This window comes from Lolium rigidum, chromosome 5, assembly GCF_022539505.1.
Source record: "Lolium rigidum isolate FL_2022 chromosome 5, APGP_CSIRO_Lrig_0.1, whole genome shotgun sequence".
Lineage (NCBI taxonomy): Eukaryota > Viridiplantae > Streptophyta > Magnoliopsida > Poales > Poaceae > Lolium > Lolium rigidum.
Window position 1 is genome coordinate 261,220,065 of NC_061512.1, and position 21,462 is coordinate 261,241,526.

Consider the following 21,462-nt stretch of genomic DNA (forward strand, 5'->3'; position numbering starts at 1 on the left):
ATCTTGGTATTCCGATTTATTATCGGAGACTAACGTTGGCTGAATGAAAAATTGTTAAGGAAAGACTTCAGAAACGTCTTAGTAGCTAGAAAGGAAAATTATTGTCCCTTGGAAGAAGATTAGTTCTCATAAATTCAGTACTTACAAATATAGTGCAGTATATGATATCTTTCTTCCAGTTGCCCAAAAGATTCTTGTGTAGACTGGATTATTTCCGATCAAGATTCTTTAGGCAAGGGTTAATGAATCGGAATACCCCCTGGAAAAGAACTTAGTCGTTGCGTGTTGTCAGTTAAGAATGCTAACTGGCAACTTCAATCGTGTAGACATTTTTTTGCTCGTAAAAGTAGGCTCGAGATAATAGATACTATCTGAGATGCCACGTCTCCGGCGACACCAACGGGCGGTAATATCTCCTCCAGTCTACTCGGCCGAAAATTGTCGCTCTCCGCTCTGCTCGCCCCGCCCGGCGCGGTGAGAAGAAAATGCAGTGGCCAGCGCGCGGCCACATCGGCGAGCCACCCCACACGCGGCCATGTGGGCTGTGGCCGTGACCCTCGGCTCAGCTCCGCCGTGCGAACCCAGCGAAAATCCCAAGTTTCCCCGTTCCCGTGGCCAGCGCGCCGCCACCTCAGCCACCCCATCCGCCCACCTCGCACCGCGCGCGCCAATGGCGACTCGGCTTAAGATTCCGCTGGATAAGGACTCGATCGCACCGGCCTCCTATTTAAACGCCTCCCGCTCCCGCTTACTCCACAGCACCAACACACACCACCATCTGAGCATCTCACTCCAAGAACCTCACTCAGAGCCAAGCAATGGCCGCCTCCACCATGGCGCTCTCCTCCCCGGCGATGGCCGGCACCCCGGTGAAGGCCTCCAGGGCCTCCCCCTTCGGCGAGGGCCGCATCACCATGCGCAAGACCGCCGGCAAGCCCAAGGTCGCCGCGTCCGGCAGCCCGTGGTACGGCTCCGACCGCGTGCTCTACCTCGGCCCGCTCTCCGGCGAGCCCCCGAGCTACCTCACCGGCGAGTTCCCCGGCGACTACGGCTGGGACACCGCGGGCCTCTCCGCCGACCCCGAGACCTTCGCCAAGAACAGGGAGCTGGAGGTGATCCACTCCCGCTGGGCCATGCTCGGCGCCCTCGGCTGCGTCTTCCCCGAGCTGCTCGCCCGCAACGGCGTCAAGTTCGGCGAGGCTGTCTGGTTCAAGGCCGGCTCCCAGATCTTCAGCGAGGGCGGCCTCGACTACCTCGGCAACCCCAGCCTCGTCCACGCCCAAAGCATCCTCGCCATCTGGGCCTGCCAGGTCGTGCTCATGGGCGCCGTCGAGGGGTACCGCGTTGCTGGTGGCCCGCTCGGTGAGATCGTCGACCCACTCTACCCAGGTGGCAGCTTCGACCCCCTGGGCCTCGCCGACGACCCGGAGGCCTTCGCTGAGCTCAAGGTGAAGGAGCTCAAGAACGGCCGCCTCGCCATGTTCTCCATGTTCGGCTTCTTCGTCCAGGCCATCGTCACCGGCAAGGGCCCCCTCGAGAACCTCGCCGACCACCTCGCCGACCCCGTCAACAACAACGCCTGGGCCTTCGCCACCAACTTCGTCCCCGGAAAGTGAGCTTTGTCCGCTCTCTAGCACTAGCGCCTGCGTGCGCTTGGCCGACAACTTCATTGCTGATGGATGCTGCTGCATGTGTGTGTCGTGACTGATGGATATCATGTACGTTAAGGCCAGTCGAGATGGGGAGTTGGTGTTGTACACTAAAGATGATGCTGTTTGTGGTTATTTCTCAGATTAATCAAGGCATCTTTCGTCTTCTACTTACTTGATTGCATTCTTCTGCTCTCTCTGAATGTCACTACTGAAGAGATGTCTGAATATTTTTCTGAATGTCAAAGCGTGTAAATCATTGCAAGACTGAAGAACCCAACTCAAAACTCCTGCAAAACTTCTATATTTTCTGTTACCTATGCTCTACAAATCTGAAGTTTCCTCCATTAAGAATATGAACACTAGGACCAGTGCGACTTCCTTCTCCAAAATGTTGCAGCTACTGTGTTACCGACCCTGAATAACTGTCATGGCCATGGTGTTCCTGGTGTTTTCTAATTCGGCCGTCTCTCCCATCATTCCGAGATAGGCAGGCTGGGTTGGCATCGGGAGCCACAACGAAGCAGTGGCCGACGCGCTTCCGTTCTCCAGTATGGACACGACAGATGACATGATCGGCCTCCTCTTGGGGTCGTCCTGGACGCACAGGAGGCCAACGTGGATGCAGAGCAAAGCCTCGTCCGGCGAGCAGCTCTCTGCCAAGGACGGATCTAGCAGCTCAACAGCTTTACCTTCCCTCCAGAGGTGCCACGCCTGTATGGAAATGGAACAATCAAACCAACCATTTGTGTTTTTTCGAAATAGAAACATGGATTTAATCATGTCATGGACTGTACTAAAAAGTTAAGTTAAGCAGCTGCAAGAATTTTGTTTGGTTTTGACAGTTTTAATTCAGTTGCTCAGTTGCTCACATAGGCTATAAGGCTGGGAAAGTCCTTGATGCCGTCAGGGGAGGTTACCCTCACGCCGGTCACGATCTCCAGGACCAGTACGCCGAAGCTGTAGACGTCGGACTTGACGGAGAACACGCCCTCCACCGAGTATTCAGGAGCAATGTACCCACTGTACACACCATCAAATTCAGAGATGTTAGAATTCTGTCAGACGCAGATTACGATCTCAAGCTATTTTTATTCAGATATTTAGCATCTTGTGACTTGAAACAAAGTAGTACTCACTATGTTCCGACGACGCGCCTGGTATTGGCGTTCACCTGGTCCTCGTAGAAGATCTTGGCCATGCCGAAGTCGGCGATCTTGGGCCTTAGCTCGGCGTCGAGGAGGACGTTGCTCGCCTTGAGATCCCTGTGTATCACCGTCAGCCTCGAGTCCTGGTGGAGGTAGAGGAGCCCCCTTGCCACACCCTTGATGATGCTCAACCTTGTTGGCCAGTCCAGCACCGATTTCCGTGCAGTGTCTGCAGCAAATACCATATAAAACTTCAGTAACTTCAGTTATGAACTTGTGATGGCTTAGGGCTCCTTCAAAGGATAGAAAAATGTAGGAATAGCAAAAGTGCAAATCGTAGGATTGAGACGTCATTACTAGTTGAATCCTATGAGAAGATGACTTCTCTTTGATTGTACCAAAGGAATTTTTCCTTGAGGTATGCCTTTATGTTTTGTTCCTAGGATTTGCAGTACAAGATTCCTATAAATTTATTCCTATATGATACGTTCATATGAATCATACAATATATGCTCTTTGTCGAAAAATATCAATCAGACAAGAAGTGTAAAAAATATTCTAAAGAATATAAATCCTACACAATTCTTATATAAACCCTATAAATCAAAGGAGCCCTTAGTTTCTGAACACTCATAGTACCAAATAGGATGGCGTCCAGGCCTTTGTTTGGCAAGTACTCGTAGATGAGCAGCTTCTCTGCTCCCTCCGTGCAGCAGCCCAGGAGACGGACCAAGTTTCTGTGTTGTAGTTTGGCGATCAGGATGGCTTCGTTCTTGAACTCCTCTGCTCCTTGGTCTGAATCCTTGCCCAGCCTCTTGACTGCAACCACCTGACCGCTCTCTAATGTTGCCTTCAAATGATGCAGTAAGCATGTGAAGTGAGATCATGTAATGTTTTGGGTGACAAAATCGCTCGCCGCAGTTACTGAAAATTTATATGCTAACCTAGATGAATAGAAAGAAATTCATGTTCGTGAAATTAGATGAACTAAATAAAACTAGTACTACCTTGTAAACCATGCCAAACCCTCCGCGCCCGATCATGAATGTCTTGGAGAAATTGCCCGTGGCAGCAACAATGTCAGCGAACCGTATCAACGGGAACTCAAGATCTTCAGTGTGGTCTCCTTCTGCGATCTCGGTCGAAGTATTTGCGCTTACAGGCATTAGCTTCTTCTGGCTCTCGGTTTTCTTTTTCTTGTCTGGAAAATTGATATTATGACTTGTGAGCATTTCATCTCTGAGTGATTGAGCATGACTATGTTTAGTGTCCAGGGAAGAAAGGTAGAAAATTTAACTCTACCTCTGAAGAACCATACAAAGAAAATGGATGTCAGCAGCAGCACACCTGCTATCACCGGCACTGCTATTTTCACTGCACTTTTGCTTGCCTTCTTACCTGCACATGTAAGTACAGACAAAAGTTTGATGATACGGAGTACAACATATTGGGCCACAAGGACGAAATGTTCCTGTCAAAAAAAAAAAAAAAAAAAGGACGAAATGTTGGTTTGAATTTAAAAAAATTCAAATGTTACTGCAATGCTAGGAATGCAGAGGAATTGTATCGTCGAGCTGCGTCTGTAACCCATATCGATCTTGTACCTGTGGAAGCTGGGGCAACGGGGACGCGGAGGTAGAGCGTCTCAGCAGTGGATCGCCACTGCGCGCCGATCATCATGGCGTCGACGAGGTCCCCGACCCACACCAGGCACCGACTGACGTCACCTTTGGCGCTGCTGCTCTGGATGTTTGCGTACGCGTACGCCACGCACGAGCAGCTCGCCACGCAGCTCGCCGCGCACTCCTCCGCGCTCCGGTTGCCGCCCTGCACCACGAACTTGTCCGGCACCCTCATGCTCCGCATCGGCAAGAAACCATCCTCTCCGCTGCCGCACGGCGGGAGCGCCTCCTTCCGCCGGCACCCCTGCCCGAACCTGCCGGCGCTCCAATCCGCCGCGCTCGCCGGCTCGAACCCGTCGGGGCACCTGCACGCGGGTGCCGGCGACACCGTGACGTCGCAGTACCCGTACGCGCCGCAGCTCCCGTACGCGCTGCAGGCGACGGACGGCCACGACGCGAGCGTGGCCCACGCCGACGCGGTGCGGTTCCAGCTGAGCAGCTGGAACCTGCCGGAGCCGGTGACCACGTACCGCGTGGGGGCGGCGCCGTCGGAGACGGTGAAGGACACGGACATCTGCTCCTCGTCGTCGACGACGGCGGTGTAGACGTTAGTCCCGGCGCTGACGTAGTTGCTAGTCACCGTGTACCCCGTCCAGACGGGCGAGCGCCAGTAGGGGCGCGTCCCGTTCCACATGACCAGCTGGAGGGAGGTGGACGGGTCCAGGCCGTAGGAGAAGCTCCCCGGCGCCGGGTCGCCGGGGGATCTCCACGACACGATGCGGTTTCCCTGGCGCGTGCGGTGGTTCAGCCGGACCTTCATGCCCGGGACGAAGGTGTCGGTGGGGTGGTCGAAGCTCTCCCATAGCACCGTGCCGTTCCGGGAGCGGAGGACCAGGTTGCCGTCGTTCTCCAGCACGGCAGGCCGCGGCGGCGTGGACGAGCCGCTCGGGACGCCGGTGGAAGCCCAGAGGGCGCGGCCGTCGGCGTCGGAGAGGACGAGGGTGGAGGAGTCGTTGGACAGAGCGAGGGTGGGGTTGCTGGCTGGTGCTTCGCGGTTGGCCACCCAGATGACGGTGCGTGGCCCTGGGATGCTGTTGTACCATATGCCGAGGTACAGCCTCGCCGGCGCGGCACCGTCGACCGGGGAGAAGAAACCAAGAGCAAAGGCGCCGCCGTCGGACACGAGGGGCTGGCCGGGCGTAAGCCGCTCGCCGACAGCCAGCTGGTCGCCCTCCGACGCGCATGGGCGGGGCAGAAGACTGCAGACGACTAGGAGAGCAGCCGCGACGGTGCAGGTGGCAGGACGTGGCGACGACTCCATGGATCGATCAAGGCACGTTCAGGTACATTAGCTCTAATTCACTGACGAGATCAATTACCCTTGCTGAGCAAAGGGAAGCGATCTAAACGGCACGAGTTTCCGAGATCCATTGGAGATCGACTAGTTTCATCAGTGCACATATCGAGCAGGTGAAGTAGTCGCTACCTGTGCCAACAACCTATAGTTGATTCCTGGTTCTGGCACGAGGCTGCGACCAAGTTAACGCGGATTCTTTTTTTTTTTTTTTGAGAGCAACCACATATTTCATTAATAGAAAATCAAGTTACATGAAGCAACACATGTGGAAACTAAAAGACAAACCGGGATAAAATGATTATCCTGAATTTGCAGATAAAATCCTAAAAGATCGAAAAATACAAAAGCGATCCCTAGGGTTTCCACGAAACCACCGTAGCCGGCGGCCGCCGTCCAATTCCAACGCCGCCGAGACGAACGCAAGAAGAGACGCCGAGCCTCCACCATTGCAAGATCCAAAAGAGCACCATCGCCAACGAGGCTTTGTGAGTCGATGAACGAGGCCTGCCGTAGCCAGCCGAGGCACATGTCGCTGTGGCACGTCGGCCGGGGACGTCCCCGTGCTTGTCTTGGACCAAGATACGCCGCCTCCCATCGACGAAGTCGGAGAAGAACGGCATATCCACCACCTCCGGGACCAACATATTCGTTCCCGGAAGAACCACCTCGCCCGGCCCCCAGCGCCATCGTGGACAACGACAAACGCCGGTGACACGTCGAGAAACGGATCTCGCCGGATCCGAAGAACGGCGAGAAGACCAAGCTGCCGACCCGAAAGATCGACAAGCACACGTTGCCAACAACTCCGAGACGCCGCCGTGAAGGTCGCCGCCGATGTGGGAGTGGAGTTGAGGCAGATTTATTTGCCCGGGCGCCGCTCCCACCACCCCAACGACGCACCACAGCAGACAAGGCCAAGCTACAAACGGAGGAGAAACGAGGTCCCCTCCCCCTCCTGCCGCCGGAGCGGCAAGCGGAGGGAGAGGGGCCCAGAGCTCACGCCGGTGGAGATGGGATCTGGCCGCCGCCGCCTGGGAGAGAGGAGCGGGGACGAAACGTTTCGTGGATCCTTTCAACGATGCAAGTTAACGCGGATTCATTGCCACGCGAAATACCAGAGATTTTGACTGTTTTTAATGGATCTCCAGCCAACCAAGAAGCGAATTACTCCCGTACACATGCTAAACCAAGCCTTGTTTTGTATGTATGATACGCTATCACCCGTGACATACGATCCCTGTCTGAAACCGTACGTATTCTGTGTTTGAACCAGGCTTAAGTTAAGTGCGACCTTGCAGAGGTTCTCGACCTCGCGATCGGATGGAAGTCTACCCCATGCGCGCGCACGCTCATGCAGTCATGCTCACGACCTTATATATGTTCAGACCGCAAAGCTGCAATTTCTTTTCTACACTTAATTTCAAGTTACCTATGAACCACAAGCGCGCTTCTCACAACGGTCAAAGCCCTTCTCTTCGTACATGTCGACGTCCAACTCTCTAATTTTGTTCAACCGGCCGGCACCTTTTATTAGCCGGTCAAAAAAAAAATTGTGCAAATCTCATTGCAAGAAAGAAGGTAAACAAAATTCGATCCCACTGCAAGAAGCCAATAACGGAAGGAAAAAAAAAAGCAGACATAAATCATTCCCATCGATTTTTGTTTCTTCTCTTAGACATGCACAAGAGGCAACTGGGTCAATACTCCCTCCCTTCCAAATAATAAGACCTTTCTCGAAAAATCGAGCCAAGAAATGTTTGATCAAACATTTCGAAACAATTATCAACACATGTGATGCTATATAGATACATATGAAAATATATTTCATGATGTACCTAACCATGTTGATTTTTCGATTGTACATAATAATTCGTTCCCCGAAAAACTTGGTCGAGCTTACTTAGTTTGACTTTTAGATCGAAAAGCATATAAAACTTATTCATTGGAACGGATGTAGTACGTCCTTCGTCCCACGAAGGTTGTCTAAGATTTGTCAAAACTTGTATGTATCCTTCATGAGATAGAGGGAGTATTAGAACAATATCTACGCACTTTAACAAAATAAACATTCTCCCTCCAGTCTTTTTAAATTGACTCAATTTTAGTATAAAGTTGTACTAAATCTGAGTCAATTAAAAGAGATCGGAGGGAGTACTTTTTATGCTGACATGATAACTTTTTGGAAAAATATAGTTCATTTTTGAAAACTAAAAGAGGATAAAATGTATCCTAATGGTGATCCACTTACATCTCTACTTCCTTTGAGTTATTATTATTTCTTACATGAGTCAAGAATTATAAAAAAACTCAAAAAAATGAATTATAAGGTTTGCTAATTCTCTAAAAACTGAAAAATAACTTAGTTTTTAGCAAACCCTGAATCTACAAGATTCGTTTGTACGAAGATTGGTGTGTGGCTTTTGTTTGGGCGGCGGTAGATGTATTTTCTCACAATATTTGATGCACAATTTTAATCACAAATAAATATAACTTTTTTGAAGGGAACCTTATGTATTGGAATGGAGGGAGGAAATCCCATCTAGCCTCTTTCATAATTTTTTAAAATTATGTGTTTTCAGTAGCTGTATATTTTCATGGATAGTTTTTCTAACTTTTTTAATCATACAAATTGTACAACTCATTTTTATAAATTTTATTTTATAAATTTATAATGGAAAACACCTGCGAACTCACTTGCATCTTGGAAAAAAAATTCAGTTACAACCTCAGTGGCTACTAAATAAAAAACTAATACAACCTCGCTTGTGACTAGAAAAACTTAGTTGAAACTCCACTTGCAACTGAAAAAACTCATAAGCAACTCCACTTTAAAATGAACAAATCTAACTTGCAACTACACTTGCTACTAAAAAATCTTATTTTTAACCCCTCATATAGCTGGAAATTAAGTTACAACCTTGCTTGCAACTGGAAAATCAAGTTGCAACCTCTATTATAATTAGAAAATGTTACTTGTAACTCACGTACAGCTAAAAATAAAATAAGTTAACAATGTGTCTCTTACTCTCTTGGCTTTTCTTACAATTCAAATCTTTATACTTGAGGGCATGCTTAAGGTCATAATTCATCACAGTCTTGAGTTCCACTATCCGTATCATAAGCATCTTTAATTATTGAAACAAGATAAAAGCAATCATTCATAAGTACAACATCCATATTGTCCTTCGATGGCCTAAGTTATAAGTAAATAAAATAAAGTTAACCAGTGTGCTGAAAAGGTCCCGCTGATTATTCCTAAAGCTAGAATGTTGAACACCCAACTGCCGATCCGATGGACCCACTCTATTTCTTAACAACGTAATCATATAAAAAACAAGGTTAAAATGACAACTTTATGATGTATACATGACTAAAACATTGTTTATTTTGTAATGAAGAGAGAAAATATGAAGATCAAATAACTTGAAGACATAAAAATAAATGCTCAGGGGGATGGTGTGGAGCTTAGGCCGCCGCCACCGATAGATGGAGCAGGCGAGCGCCCAACTGCCGCCTCGTACATGCATACCGATTCAAAACGAGGGAAATACTTTATTTATACACCTAAACCTACTTTACCATTATTTTATCGGCCACCTATCTCAGTAAGTGTCAAATTGTTTACAGAGTTCGGACGATCATCACTAACTATTTGTTCTATTTCAATCTTCCGCTGCATAAAGTAGGCGGGACGGTTGGGTGCTGGAAGTGAAACGCTTCCATTCTCCAATATAGAAACAATGGATGAAATGAATGGTCTATCATCTGGGTTGTCTTGGACACATAGGAGTGCTACATGGATGCAAAGAAAAACTTCATGTGCTGAACAAGTTTCCATGATAGATGAGTCTGCCAATTCCTCTGTCTTCCCTTCCATCCACATATTCCATGACTACAACAGATAAAATTACATTAAACATTTGTAAAAAATCAATCTATTTTAAATATAAACACCAGAGAAGTTTTGTGTGTACTCACAAACACTATAAGGCTAGAATAGCCCATGGCATGACAATTGGAGATTCTCCTTAAACCAGTTACAACCTCGAGTAGTAAGACACCGAAGCTATAGACGTCGGACTTAGTAGAGAAGACACCTTCCATTGCATACTCTGGAGCCATGTAGCCACTGTTTGACCATTGCACTCTTGTTAGTTTGTAGGAGTTTAATGTGATCAAAAGTTCACAAGATGTATATACAAGACTAAAAGGTTACTCACTATGTTCCTACTACACGTTGGGTATTTGCATTTTGTTGATCATCGCCAAAGATCCTTGCCATACCGAAATCTGCTACTCCCTCCGGTTCATATTAATTGACTCTAATATAGATGTATCTAGACACATTTCAGTTCTAGATACATCCATATTGGAGTCAATTAATATGAATCGGAGGGAGTATCTTGGGTTTCATCTCAGCATCTAGCAGAATATTTCCAGCTTTGAGATCCCTATGAATTATGGTTGGTCTAGAATCTTGGTGGAGATACATGAGTCCCCTTGCAACCCCTTTAATTATATGAAACCTTTTTGTCCAATCCAACAATAATTTTCTTGTGTCATCTATACAATAAGCAAAGTAAGTTAACTTGTTTTGAGTTTTTTTTTGGAAATTAGCGGGTCATACTAGAATATGTACCAAAAAGGGCAGCATCTAAACTTTTGTTAGGAAGGTACTCATAAATCAACAACTTTTCATCTCGCTCCCCACAACATCCAAGAAGTCGAACCAAGTTTCTGTGTTGCAATTTGGCAATTAATATTACTTCATTCCTGAACTCCATTGTTCCTTGTTGTGAATCCTTACTCAACCTCTTGACTGCAACTTCTTTACCATCTAACATTCCCTAGAGAATTAGAACATAAAATCGTCATTTAAGTATGCGACATGAATCACTTTATACTACCAATCTTATAATAAATTATAGAAATAACAAACGTCGTTACCTTGTAAACTTTGCCAAAGCCTCCTTGACCAATCATACATGCTTCAGAGAAGTTGTCTGTTGCTAGGGCAACTTCTTCAAATGCTACAAATAGGAATTCATGATCGCGGGGAAGGTTCCCTTCACCAAATCCACATATGGTTGTTATACAGTTCCATGTTGCAATGTTGTGCTTTCTCCTTTTATTGTTTTTGTCTGCTTCCACAATGTTAGAATAATTTGTTCTCCAATGAGTGTATCATAGAAAAATTGCTAGGATAGTTGATGTTAGTCCTTTATTGAAAAATACCCTTTATGAATAATGAAACTAGACCGAATAACCAAGATGACACTTTTGTCACCATTCAAAATGATAGACCCACAATTATATGGCCATGACTTAACATACTAGATGAGGTTCACACATAAACCCTGAAACCTAAGTCGTAAATCCCATATCCCCACATCCACGAGTTTGTTTGTGCCCGCATGCGTACACACACTCACGGGGACGCAAGCATGCAAACATGTACATCTATCCTCGATCCCATACGCTGTCACTGAGCATGGTTATCCATTGTCACTGCATTTCTTGCCATGTGTGATGGCTATAACAAACTTAAACTATATTAGTTGCTAGTTGATTGTGTGGCCTGGTACGCCAAGGTTAAACTCAACTGAAGGGATATTCGTACTAGTTTTGCATTTTCAGTGGGTTTAAATATTCTGTAGCCAGTACAACAACAAACGGAGGTGACTAGATGGATGATCTCCTAGTGGAGAAACACTATGTGTACCTTTGAATTTTAACCATGCGAAGAAAATGCAGATGAGTACAAGAACACTGCTTCCTACAACCGGCAGCACAATCCTCGCTATATTGTTGTTTGTCCTTTTACCTATGCAATGAATACATCGACACATAGTATATAAGTCTATAAGAGGAAATACCTTTGGCCATCAATACTTGTAGTATATTTAGGAAATATATAATATAGATATTATTTTAAAAATGGGATGGGTTATCTATGTGCAAACTGAGAAATAACTACTCCTAGGCTGGACATAATAAAGCCTACCCAACTTGCTTGAAAAAAAAACATTGATGCTGTTGAAAATCAGGACATAATAAAAAGCTGAAATCGAGGAGGAGACCCCTACCTCTGCATTGAAAAGATACAAACAACATTTTTATTAATTTTATCCAACAAAGGACAAACAAAAAGCATATATTAAAAAACCTAAAACCTCCACACAACACCTACAAACCCGACAATGAGTGAAGATCATTTCAACAAGGTCTTGTGCCCAATAAACAATCCCTCCATTAGCTAGGAACTGAGAACATATCGCATATCCAGAGATGCCCTCTTGGAGAAACGAGAGCGCTTATCTGGTTTAGCAGACTCTTAGCGAGCACCTCACGTACAAGCTACACATGCCATCACCACCGAGCAATATTCTTGTTTAAGACCCGCATAAACTTCGCCGATCATGCCAATACCGCCAAATGGCGCCTCCTCCTTGTGTGCGCACATCCTCCGTTGAAACTCCACAAGACCATGCCGCAGAGACCCACCATCGTTGACGCGGTAAGAAACACACCGCTCCACCTAAGAGCCACTTCTGCTCCAAAACGATACCCCACGGGAAAAATGGCGCGCGTTGCCATCATTCGATCCTGGAGAACAAGATGTGTGTTTACCCCGTAGCAGCCCTTGCAAGGAGACGAAGACTGCAACAACGATGTCTTAAATAAGGTAGCGATAAGCATGATCCGCCATCATCCACCATGACTGAACTTGAGGTGTGTTTACACCGGCAGCCGCACCTTCCCAAACCAACACTTGGCTAGATCATCACCAGTCGCGAGGTCGGTGCCGCCACCATCACCGGAGTTGCCGTGCCAAGATGCCCGACCACAGCATGGCGATGGCCACCTAGATCGTTGAACCACCATGGTGTCAAGCAGCCTTCACACGTAGGACGAACCTCCCACCGCCTATAGCCATAGACTTGGATGCCACCAGCAGTAGCTATAGGTGGCGTCACCACCGGGCGGAGGGAGCCCCCACCACCACCGTATGTGCCAAGATCGGCTTCAAAGTTCAACACTACACCATCGAAACCCTGCTGCCGACCTGCCGCCGCCAAATGAAAGGGGGCGCGCCCGTGGAGAAGGGCCCCACTACCATCGTTTGCTTCGTGGTTTTTTCCCATCAGCCTCCTCTGGCAAAGACGAGTATGGAGATGTGGAGCGTGACATGTTAGGGTTAAGTAGGATGGAAATAGGGTTTTCCTTGCAGACGGAGGACAAATGGTAGGTGGAATGGGAATAGCGTTTTTCTTCGCCGTGTATCAAGTTTTTGCCGTGCTTTTTTACTGTTGGTGCACGACAATTCGGCAAAGAAAGATTTTGCCGAGTACCCGTATTTTAGCACTTAGCAAAGACAAAATAAAAATACAACAAAGATCCCGTTTTCTGTAGCGGGCACTGGATATAGAATATGGGTGTGTACCCGGGAAATAGCTGTTTTAGATGTTATTTAGCTATATATAGTTGTTGAAAAAGTATAGTACAGAGAGGGGGAGATTTGGTACCATCCGCTGCGACCAAACCTGCAATCCGGAGAAAGAGAGTATCGGTGCCGGGCACTGCGCCTATCTTCACCGTGTCAACCAGCTCCCCAGTCCACACCAAGCACCTTGGTATTTCTCCCCTAGACCTGCCGTTGCCCAGGTTGGCATAGGCGTACGCCATGCAAGAGCAGTTGCGTCCGCACCCAGCTGAGCAGTCCTCCATTGTGCTACTGTTCCCGCCGACGAGCATGAACCCGTCCGGTGACTTCATCCCTGGCATGGCCAAGAAGCCGTCTCTACACCCACGCAACGCCTCCTTCCGCCTGCACCCAGCCGAGAACCTGCCACTGCTCCACTCCACCATGCTCGCCGGATCAAAGCCGTCAAGGCATCTGCATGTCGGAGCGGGTGTTGCCGTCTCGTCACAGTAGCCATACGGGCCGCAGTAGCCGTACCGGGCGCATTCCGATGATGGCCACGTCTCCAAGACCGCCCATGCCATTGAAATGCTGCTCCAGGTCTGTAGCTGAAACTCGCCGGAATATGTAAGCACGTACCTGGTGCTTGGGGCGCCGTCAGAGAGGCTGTAGGTAATATATATCTCATCATCGGTGTCAACGACAGCCATGTATACGATGATGTCCGTGCTGGCGCCGTTTGCCACTTGGTATCGGCGCTCGCTCTTCACCACGTACCCCGTCCACGGGCCGATGCGGGCCACAGGGCGTGGCCCGTCCCAAAGGAATACTTGCAGTAAAGTGTTTGGGTCGATGCCGTAGGAGAACCGCCCCGGCGAGGGATCGCCGGGGCCCTTGCAGGATACAAGCCGCCCGCCCTCCCGCGGGCTGTATTTCATCCGGAGATTCATGCCCGGAAGGAGCGTGTCGGCGTGGTGGTCGAAGCTCTGCCATAGCGTGGTGCCGTTCGACGACCGGATCACCAGGTTACCGGTGTTCAGAAGCACGGCCGTCGAGGGCGACGAGCTCTGCTCAGCGGCAACGTTAGTCGCCCAAAGGACGCGTTTGTCACCGCTGCCGTCGGAGAGGACAAGATCAGAAGTGTTGGTGAGGGAGAGAATCGGTGTACTGGTGGTGGCTGGTGTTTCCCGGTTGGCTACCCACACGGTGGTGATCTCGGGGATGCCGTTGTACCATATGGCCAGGTACAGCCTGCCCGGAGTAGTGGCCGTGGAGGGGTTGAAAAACCCCAAGGCGAAGCACCTCCGTCGGAGATAACAGTTGTGCCCACGGAGAACGGCTTGCCGGTGACAAGCCGGTCGTCCGACAAGCACAACGGCAGAAAGATCACAAGGGTCAGCACTGCTGTGCAGCAGGCGAGAGCCGGCCAATCCATCTGCCGATCTGGCCAAACTCTCTGAGCGATAAGTAGCTGGTAAATGGGTTTACTTGCACTGCATCATTGAGCCTAGGCCTGCAAGCCAAAAAATGCTCTAACGGATGAGGATGATTGAATAATGTAGAGTTTTGGAGATCTGGTACATTCTTTGCCATCGGAGTAGCTGACAAGACTTATGACTTTGTGGAGTTTGACATTTTAGTTGTCCGCGTGGGAGTTGCCATACCTCACTGCGACTAGTCAGACTAGTGACTGAATCATTAAGCTATATAAACCCTGACGTGTTAGTAGAACGTTTAAATAGTCACTCTAACTACTCTCGCTAAAAGTACACGAACAAACATTGTGTGCTTACCTTCTGTTACATCCATTTCGAAATGTATGCATTTCTAGAAGTAACTAGCATAGTGCTCCTCGCAAATGCCAGGCCATCATCTCAACTGTAGAATTTGCATGAGATTTGTGTATTGTATGAGATAAACATTATTGATGTTTCAGAGCATCATCTTTATGTGCAACTTGTTTGATAAAAACAAAATTCAAAGAAAAACAACAATTTTTCTAAGATGACGTGAATAGAAAATATTTTACTGCTTGATTATATTGATAGATGTGTTTACAAGTTGACGGAGGCCTAGATGGAGGGTAAGGTACGCGAATGATTCATTCCACTACTCCCTCCTAGACAAGCCGTATATAGGTGAATTGACCTAAGGTTTACATTATACAGGCGAGTCAGCTAAACCGTAAGTCCAGGAAGCACCCTTGGATACTTGGCTTGTTTTCTGTCCATCTTCTCTGGGTCAACTAGTCCTTCGGGTCGCACTGGACCTTTGCGGGTAGGTCAAGCTGGGAGGCGAATGGATTGGGCCACCCTGATCTTGTGTACTAACTCGCTCCGATGGGCCTATCCGGTTGAATATTCTCCCGCCATAGGTTCTGAAAAAAACTTTAGAACGTCACGGAATGCATTGCATTTTTTGGTCGTGTCACGGTAAAAATGCCACATCCTCTAGATTTCTTCTAACGTTCATATGGGAGTAAATTTCCTTGCTCCTAAATTTGGTTTAAAGTGGTTCTATTCCTTATTCCATTATTTTTAAGTAATTTTCTCTAATGGATTAAGTCACCTATGTATGTAAAAGGTAGAGATCTGGCCTCACAACCAAAATATTTGTTTATATTGTTTCACTACTGCCTCATTTTCTCTCCAAAATAAATAAAAAATCACTTTACGGAAGTCAATCTTAAGGACCGATAGTTGTTTAAATATACAAAGAATAATTTCATGTTTATGAGTCACCATTTTCGTAGGCCAGATACTCTTTGTCAGTGTTTGGTACATCAAAAATAATTACAAGAACATTTTATATACATCCAAAACTAATAATTATAATTTCATCTCCCCACCAACTTAGTAAGTGTGAAACTATTTGCTGAATTTTTTATTTCCTCCATTTCAGCTCCTGGTCGCACGAAGTAGGCAGGGCGCTTGGGGGATGGGAGTGTAGTACTTCCATTCTCTAGGATGAACAAAACAGATGCCATGGCCGGCCTATCATCTGGATTCTCCTGGACACACAAGAGTGCAACATGGGTGCAAAGCAAAACTTCATCTAGGGAACAAGTACACATGATAGATGAGTCTGGCAATTCTTTAGTCTTCTCCTCCTTCCACATGCTCCATGCCTAAACCAACAATGAACATCATATTGGTATTTATTTTTTGCCAAACAAAAATATGCTTTGCCATTTAAAAAAAAATGAAACTTGAGAAATTTTGCGTGTGTACTCACATAGACTGTGAGGCTAGGGAAGCCCATGGTTTGGCTATTAGAGCTTCTCCTTATACCAGTTACAACTTCTAGTAATAAAACGCCAAAGCTATAGACATCTGACTTGGTAGAGAAGATACCTTCCATTGCATACTCAGGAGCCATGTAGCCACTAGAAGAGCATACCAATTGTATGGGTCATCTCAAGTGGTATTTAAATTTATTAAAAAGTTAAAATGCGTTTTTTCAAATGGTTACTCACTATGTTCCAACTATGCGTTGGGTATTTGCAGTTTGTTGGTTATCACCGAAGATCTTTGCCATACCAAAATCTGCAATCTTGGGTTTCATCTCCGCATCTAGCAAAATGTTTCCAGCTTTGAGATCTCTGTGAATTACAGTCAATCTTGAATCTTGGTGGAGGTACAGAAGTCCCCTTGCCACCCCTCTGATTATATTAAACCGTGTTGCCCAATCCAACAACAGTTTTCTTGAATCATCTGTAAATATAGGAGTTATAGAAAAAAAATGTTTTACTTGTTTGAGGGAAATGTGTTGTGTCACGAACATGTACCAAAAAGTGTAGCATCTAAGCTATTGTTAGGCAGATACTCATAAATCAACAACTTTTCATCTCCCTCACAACAACATCCAAGAAGTCGAACCAAGTTTCGATGTTGTAATTTTGCAATCAGTATCACTTCATTCTTGAATTCCCTTGTTCCTTGTTTAGAATCCTTACTTAGTCTCTTGATAGCAACTTCTTGACCACCTAACATTACCTAGAAAATTTAATGGTAAACTATTGATTCAAATTTATCACATGAACCACTCCATCCTAATTAATACATAGATAATAGTAAATTAAAGAACGAATAACGTACCTTATAAACTTTTCCAAAGCCCCCCTGTCCAATCTTAAATGTTTCAGAGAAATTTTGTGTTCCTTGGGCAATTTCCTCAAATCTTGCAAATGGCAATTCATGATCGTTGGGAGTGTTTCCTTCCCCGAGTTCGTAAGAGGTACTCGGCCCATCTATTATTGCATTTTTATGTTTTCTCCATCTTTTGTTCTTTCCTGCTACCACAATGTTATTACAATTTCTTCTCTATATATACTATATAGGAACAAAGCATAAAAACGATAAGATCCCATGTCAAGGTGGAAAACCTTATTGTCATTGTGGAATTTTGTGGAAGATCAACACTGTTTTTCTCACGAACTCGCGAAACAAGACATTATCGACAAGACATTTTTTCTTTTCCAAATACGACATGCATAAAAAAATGGCGATGACTTGAAATATAAGTTGAACCTCACATCTTAGGAAAACAAATCTCTAACTATCCTCCCCCTCTCACCTCTATATATCCTATGCACGCACAATCCGATGCCCCTATATCATCATCTTTTTTCTCAAGACCGTCCACGTTGAGTACGATTTATCTAACATGTGGATTTCCATCATTTTACTACTACTACATCTATTTAGCCTACCCAAAACGTCTTATAATTTGGAATATAGGAGTAGTAGTTTATTCTTTGTCATTATATTGCATTCCGAGCATGGTGGATTATTGTACCAGCTCAAAATTACCTAAGGAACTCCACCTATATTGTCCCAACATAGCCGGTCCCAAGCCGGGTAAAGGAGGAGGGTTGCGATAGGCTTGGCAAGCCAACGTAAAAATCAAGCCACTCTTATGGAGATGAAACTCAAGAGATGCGCATGTTGAGATGGATGTGTGGCCACACGAGGAAGGACCCAATCCGAAATGATGATATACGAGATAGAGTTGGGGTAGCACCGATTGCAGAGAAGTTTATCCAACATCGTATAAGATGGTTTGGAAATATTCAAGGCGGGTCTCCAGAAGCTCCAGTGCATAGTGGATGGCCAAAGCGTGCGGATAATGTCAATAGAGGACGGGTAGATCAAACTTGATATGAGAAAATTCCATAAAGAGATATCTGAAGGACTTGAGTTATCACCAAAGAACTAGCCATGGAAAGAGCCGCGTGAAAACTTGCTATCCATGTGCGAGAACCATGAGTTGGTTACGAGATCTTACGGATTTCACCTCTAGCCTACCCAACTTGTTTGGGAATAAACGCTTTATTGTTGTTGTTGTTGTTGTTATTAAAATTAGCTAAGGATTTATTTGCTCTAGTTTTGCGTGGATTCCATGATTTTCTAGCCCAAGTGTAGTACATAGCAGTACCCGAATTGCAATTAAGCTCAGATGATCAAATTGCGTGAATGACACTGAATATGTACCTTTGAATTTTATCCATGCGAGGGAAACGCATATGACTACCAGAACAACGCTTCCTAGAAGTGGCAGTACAATCCTCACTGCATTACTCCCTGCCTTTTTACCTGCGCAGTGCATATATGCATCAAGAATGGCAAGCTAGGGAAGAACTGGAAGAGGGAGAGAGAGGTACCATCGGCTGCAGCCAGGCCTGCAAGTCGGAGGTAGAGCCTGTCAGTGGCATACGCAGGCCCCACGGTAAACTTTCCGGTGTCAAGCAACTCCCCGGTCCAAACCAAGCATTTTGTCACTTCTCCTCCAGAGCTGCTGCTATTGTTGCTGCTGCTGAGGTTGGTGTACGCATATGCCACGCAGGAGCAGTCGTGGCTGCACACCGCCGTGCAGTCCTCGGGTGTACTTATGCCTGCACGGACGAGCACGAATTTGTCGGGGGTCTTCATCCCTGGCAAGGCCAAGAAGCCGTCGCCACACCCTCGGAGTAGCACCTTCCGTCGGCACCCCGCCGAGAACCTACCAGCCCTCCACTCTTCTACGCTCGCCGGCTCGAACCCGTCCAAGCACTTGCACGTCGGGACGGGGGCCGTCTCGTCGCAGTAGCCGTATGGACCACAGTAACCGTAGAGGTTGCATTTGAGAGACGGCCACTTCTCCACCACTGCCCACTCCGAGGACTTGTCGCTCCACACCTGGATTTGGGCCTCGCCATAGTAGGTCAGAACGTACCTGGTGCGTGGCGCTCCGTCCGAGACGCTGTAGGTGATGTACGTCTCCTCGTCGTTGTCGATGATGGTTTGGTAGAGGATGAGCTCGGTGCTGGTGTTCACCGCCAGGTAGTCGCTCCTCACCGGGTACCCCGTCCATGCGGCGCTGCGGGCCACCAGCTGATCGCCATCCCGAAGTAATAGCTGGAGAACCGTGGCCGGGTCGGCGCCGTAGGAGAAGCGCCCCAGAGAAGGGTCGTCTGGGCCCTTCCAGGATATGAGACGCTCGTCGTTACCGCTGGTGCCGGGCATGTTGTGCTTCAGCCGGAGCTTCATGCCAGGGAGGAACGTGTCCGTGTGGTGGTCGAAGCTCTGCCACAGCGTGGTGCCGCTCGACAACCGGATGACCAGGTTGCCTGTGTTCAGGAGTACCGCTGTGGAGGAAGAAGAGCTCGAGGTGGAGTTCACCGTGGTTGTTGTCCTCCATAGTACACGGCCACCGCCATCCGACACAACAAGATCGGAGGTGTTGGTGAAGGAGAGCATCGGCGCAGCGCTGCTGCTTGCTGGGGTTTCTCGGTTGGCCACCCACACCACCGTAAGTTGCGGGATGTCGTTGTACCATATGCCCAGGTACAATCTGTCCGGCGTGGAGTTGGAAGGGTTGAAGAAACCCAAAGCAAAGGCACCACCGTGGGAGACGATTGTGGCGCCAGGTACGAGCGCCTTGCCAGGGACAAGCTGGTCGTCGGACACACTCAACGGCAGGAAGATCATAAGGCTCAGCACTACAGTGCAGCAGGCAAGAGCCGGCATATTCATCGATCGATCAGCCCAAACTCTCGGGACTGACTAGCTACGCTAAGTCGATCGAGCTCTAGTCTACAGTCAAGAAACATATGATGTAGATGACTCGTTCCACAAATGTTCCATCGCGGCAACACCTGATTCAACTATCTAAAGTCTTGCAGTTCTCATTGTTATCTTTGGATATGCTGAGAGCGGCATTACAGCTGTCCACGAAGATGCATCACTGCGACTAGTCAGACTAGTGATTGAAACACTAAACTATGTAGCTGACTGAACATTACTGACTGAAACATTAAGGTATGAGTATTCAATTTATGTACTAGCAAACTCTCAGGACTGACTAGCTACGCTACGTGTCGATCATCAATCGAGCTCTGGTCTACAGTCAAGAAACTTGCTTTGACAAAAAAAAAAAAATTCGCGGGCACGCGAAAAGCGTGCCATATCTTTATAGAAGAGAGCAACTAGATTTACAAGAGACCAAAAGGGGGATGCGAACATCTGCCCTTGGCCAACCCACACACGCCACCCCACAAAAAACTAAGGTCCTACTCTTGCAACATGACTCTCCACTCCACTCCCCTCGCAGCCCTCCAAAGTCTGAACTCCTCAAGAATCATGTCGATGAGCTGCTCCGTGGGTAGCTGCCTCTCCAAGTTCCCGAACAAACGGGTGTTCCTTTGCTTCCAAAGTGTCAAGGCAATCAGCAAAACGAAAGTGTCAAAACCTCTCATGTCCTCCTTCCGCAACCTCTTCCTGGACTCCGTCCACCATCTCTCCAGCTTTGACAAATTAGATGACTCATTCCAGGCACTAGCAGTCGCCACAGATGTTGCATCACGGCAGCACCTGATTGAACAATCTAAAGTCTCGCAATTATGGCAGTTACCTTTGGATATGCTGTGAATCTGTGATTGGCATTACAGATGTCCACAAAGACGCATCACTGCCACTAATCAGGTACATAGTAACTGAAATATTAAGCTATGGAGTTGACTAAACATTAGTGACTGAAACGTTATGCTACGAGTATTGAATTTATGCACTAGCAAAGCTTTTCGAAACAACTCCTGAGTCATCTTCCGGAGCTGCGAGCACGCTAACCCCTCCTCTCTCCCGAACCCCTCCTCTCCCGAACCCCTCCCCAACCCTAACCGATGTCGCCGCCGCCGGTAGCGCCGCCGGGGCAAAGACCCTCGGGGCGTGACGGCGGCGGGGGCCTTTCCTCGCCGACGTGGGGGACGGCGGACGGGCTCTCCCCT

The 21,462-nt window shown here is 47.4% G+C and overlaps 3 protein-coding genes and 1 pseudogene across 3 annotated transcripts; 1 reads left to right on the forward strand and 3 right to left on the reverse strand.

Moving 5' to 3' along the window:
• Positions 1-758: 758 nt before the first annotated feature.
• On the forward strand, positions 759-1,823 carry LOC124652669 (chlorophyll a-b binding protein of LHCII type 1). Its single transcript, XM_047191708.1, has one exon. It carries the CDS (start codon positions 819-821, stop codon positions 1,614-1,616), a length of 798 nt encoding a protein of 265 aa, XP_047047664.1. The 5' UTR covers positions 759-818; the 3' UTR covers positions 1,617-1,823.
• A 145-nt stretch (positions 1,824-1,968) lies between these two features.
• Positions 1,969-5,740, reverse strand: LOC124652668 (G-type lectin S-receptor-like serine/threonine-protein kinase B120). The gene is made up of 7 exons (XM_047191707.1): positions 4,402-5,740; positions 4,100-4,195; positions 3,805-3,998; positions 3,437-3,647; positions 2,789-3,026; positions 2,522-2,672; positions 1,969-2,363 (listed from the first exon to the last, which is right to left on the reverse strand). Exons 1-7 carry the CDS (start codon positions 5,738-5,740, stop codon positions 2,058-2,060), a joined length of 2,535 nt encoding a protein of 844 aa, XP_047047663.1. The 3' UTR covers positions 1,969-2,057.
• Positions 5,741-9,362: 3,622 nt separating this feature from the next.
• LOC124658121 lies at positions 9,363-14,634 on the reverse strand (annotated as a pseudogene).
• Positions 14,635-16,035: 1,401 nt separating this feature from the next.
• On the reverse strand, positions 16,036-20,212 carry LOC124658148 (G-type lectin S-receptor-like serine/threonine-protein kinase At1g11300). Its single transcript, XM_047196569.1, has 7 exons — positions 18,862-20,212; positions 18,692-18,793; positions 17,297-17,490; positions 16,987-17,194; positions 16,675-16,912; positions 16,434-16,584; positions 16,036-16,326 (listed from the first exon to the last, which is right to left on the reverse strand). Exons 1-7 carry the CDS (start codon positions 20,210-20,212, stop codon positions 16,036-16,038), a joined length of 2,535 nt encoding a protein of 844 aa, XP_047052525.1.
• Between the last annotated feature and the right edge of the window lie 1,250 nt (positions 20,213-21,462).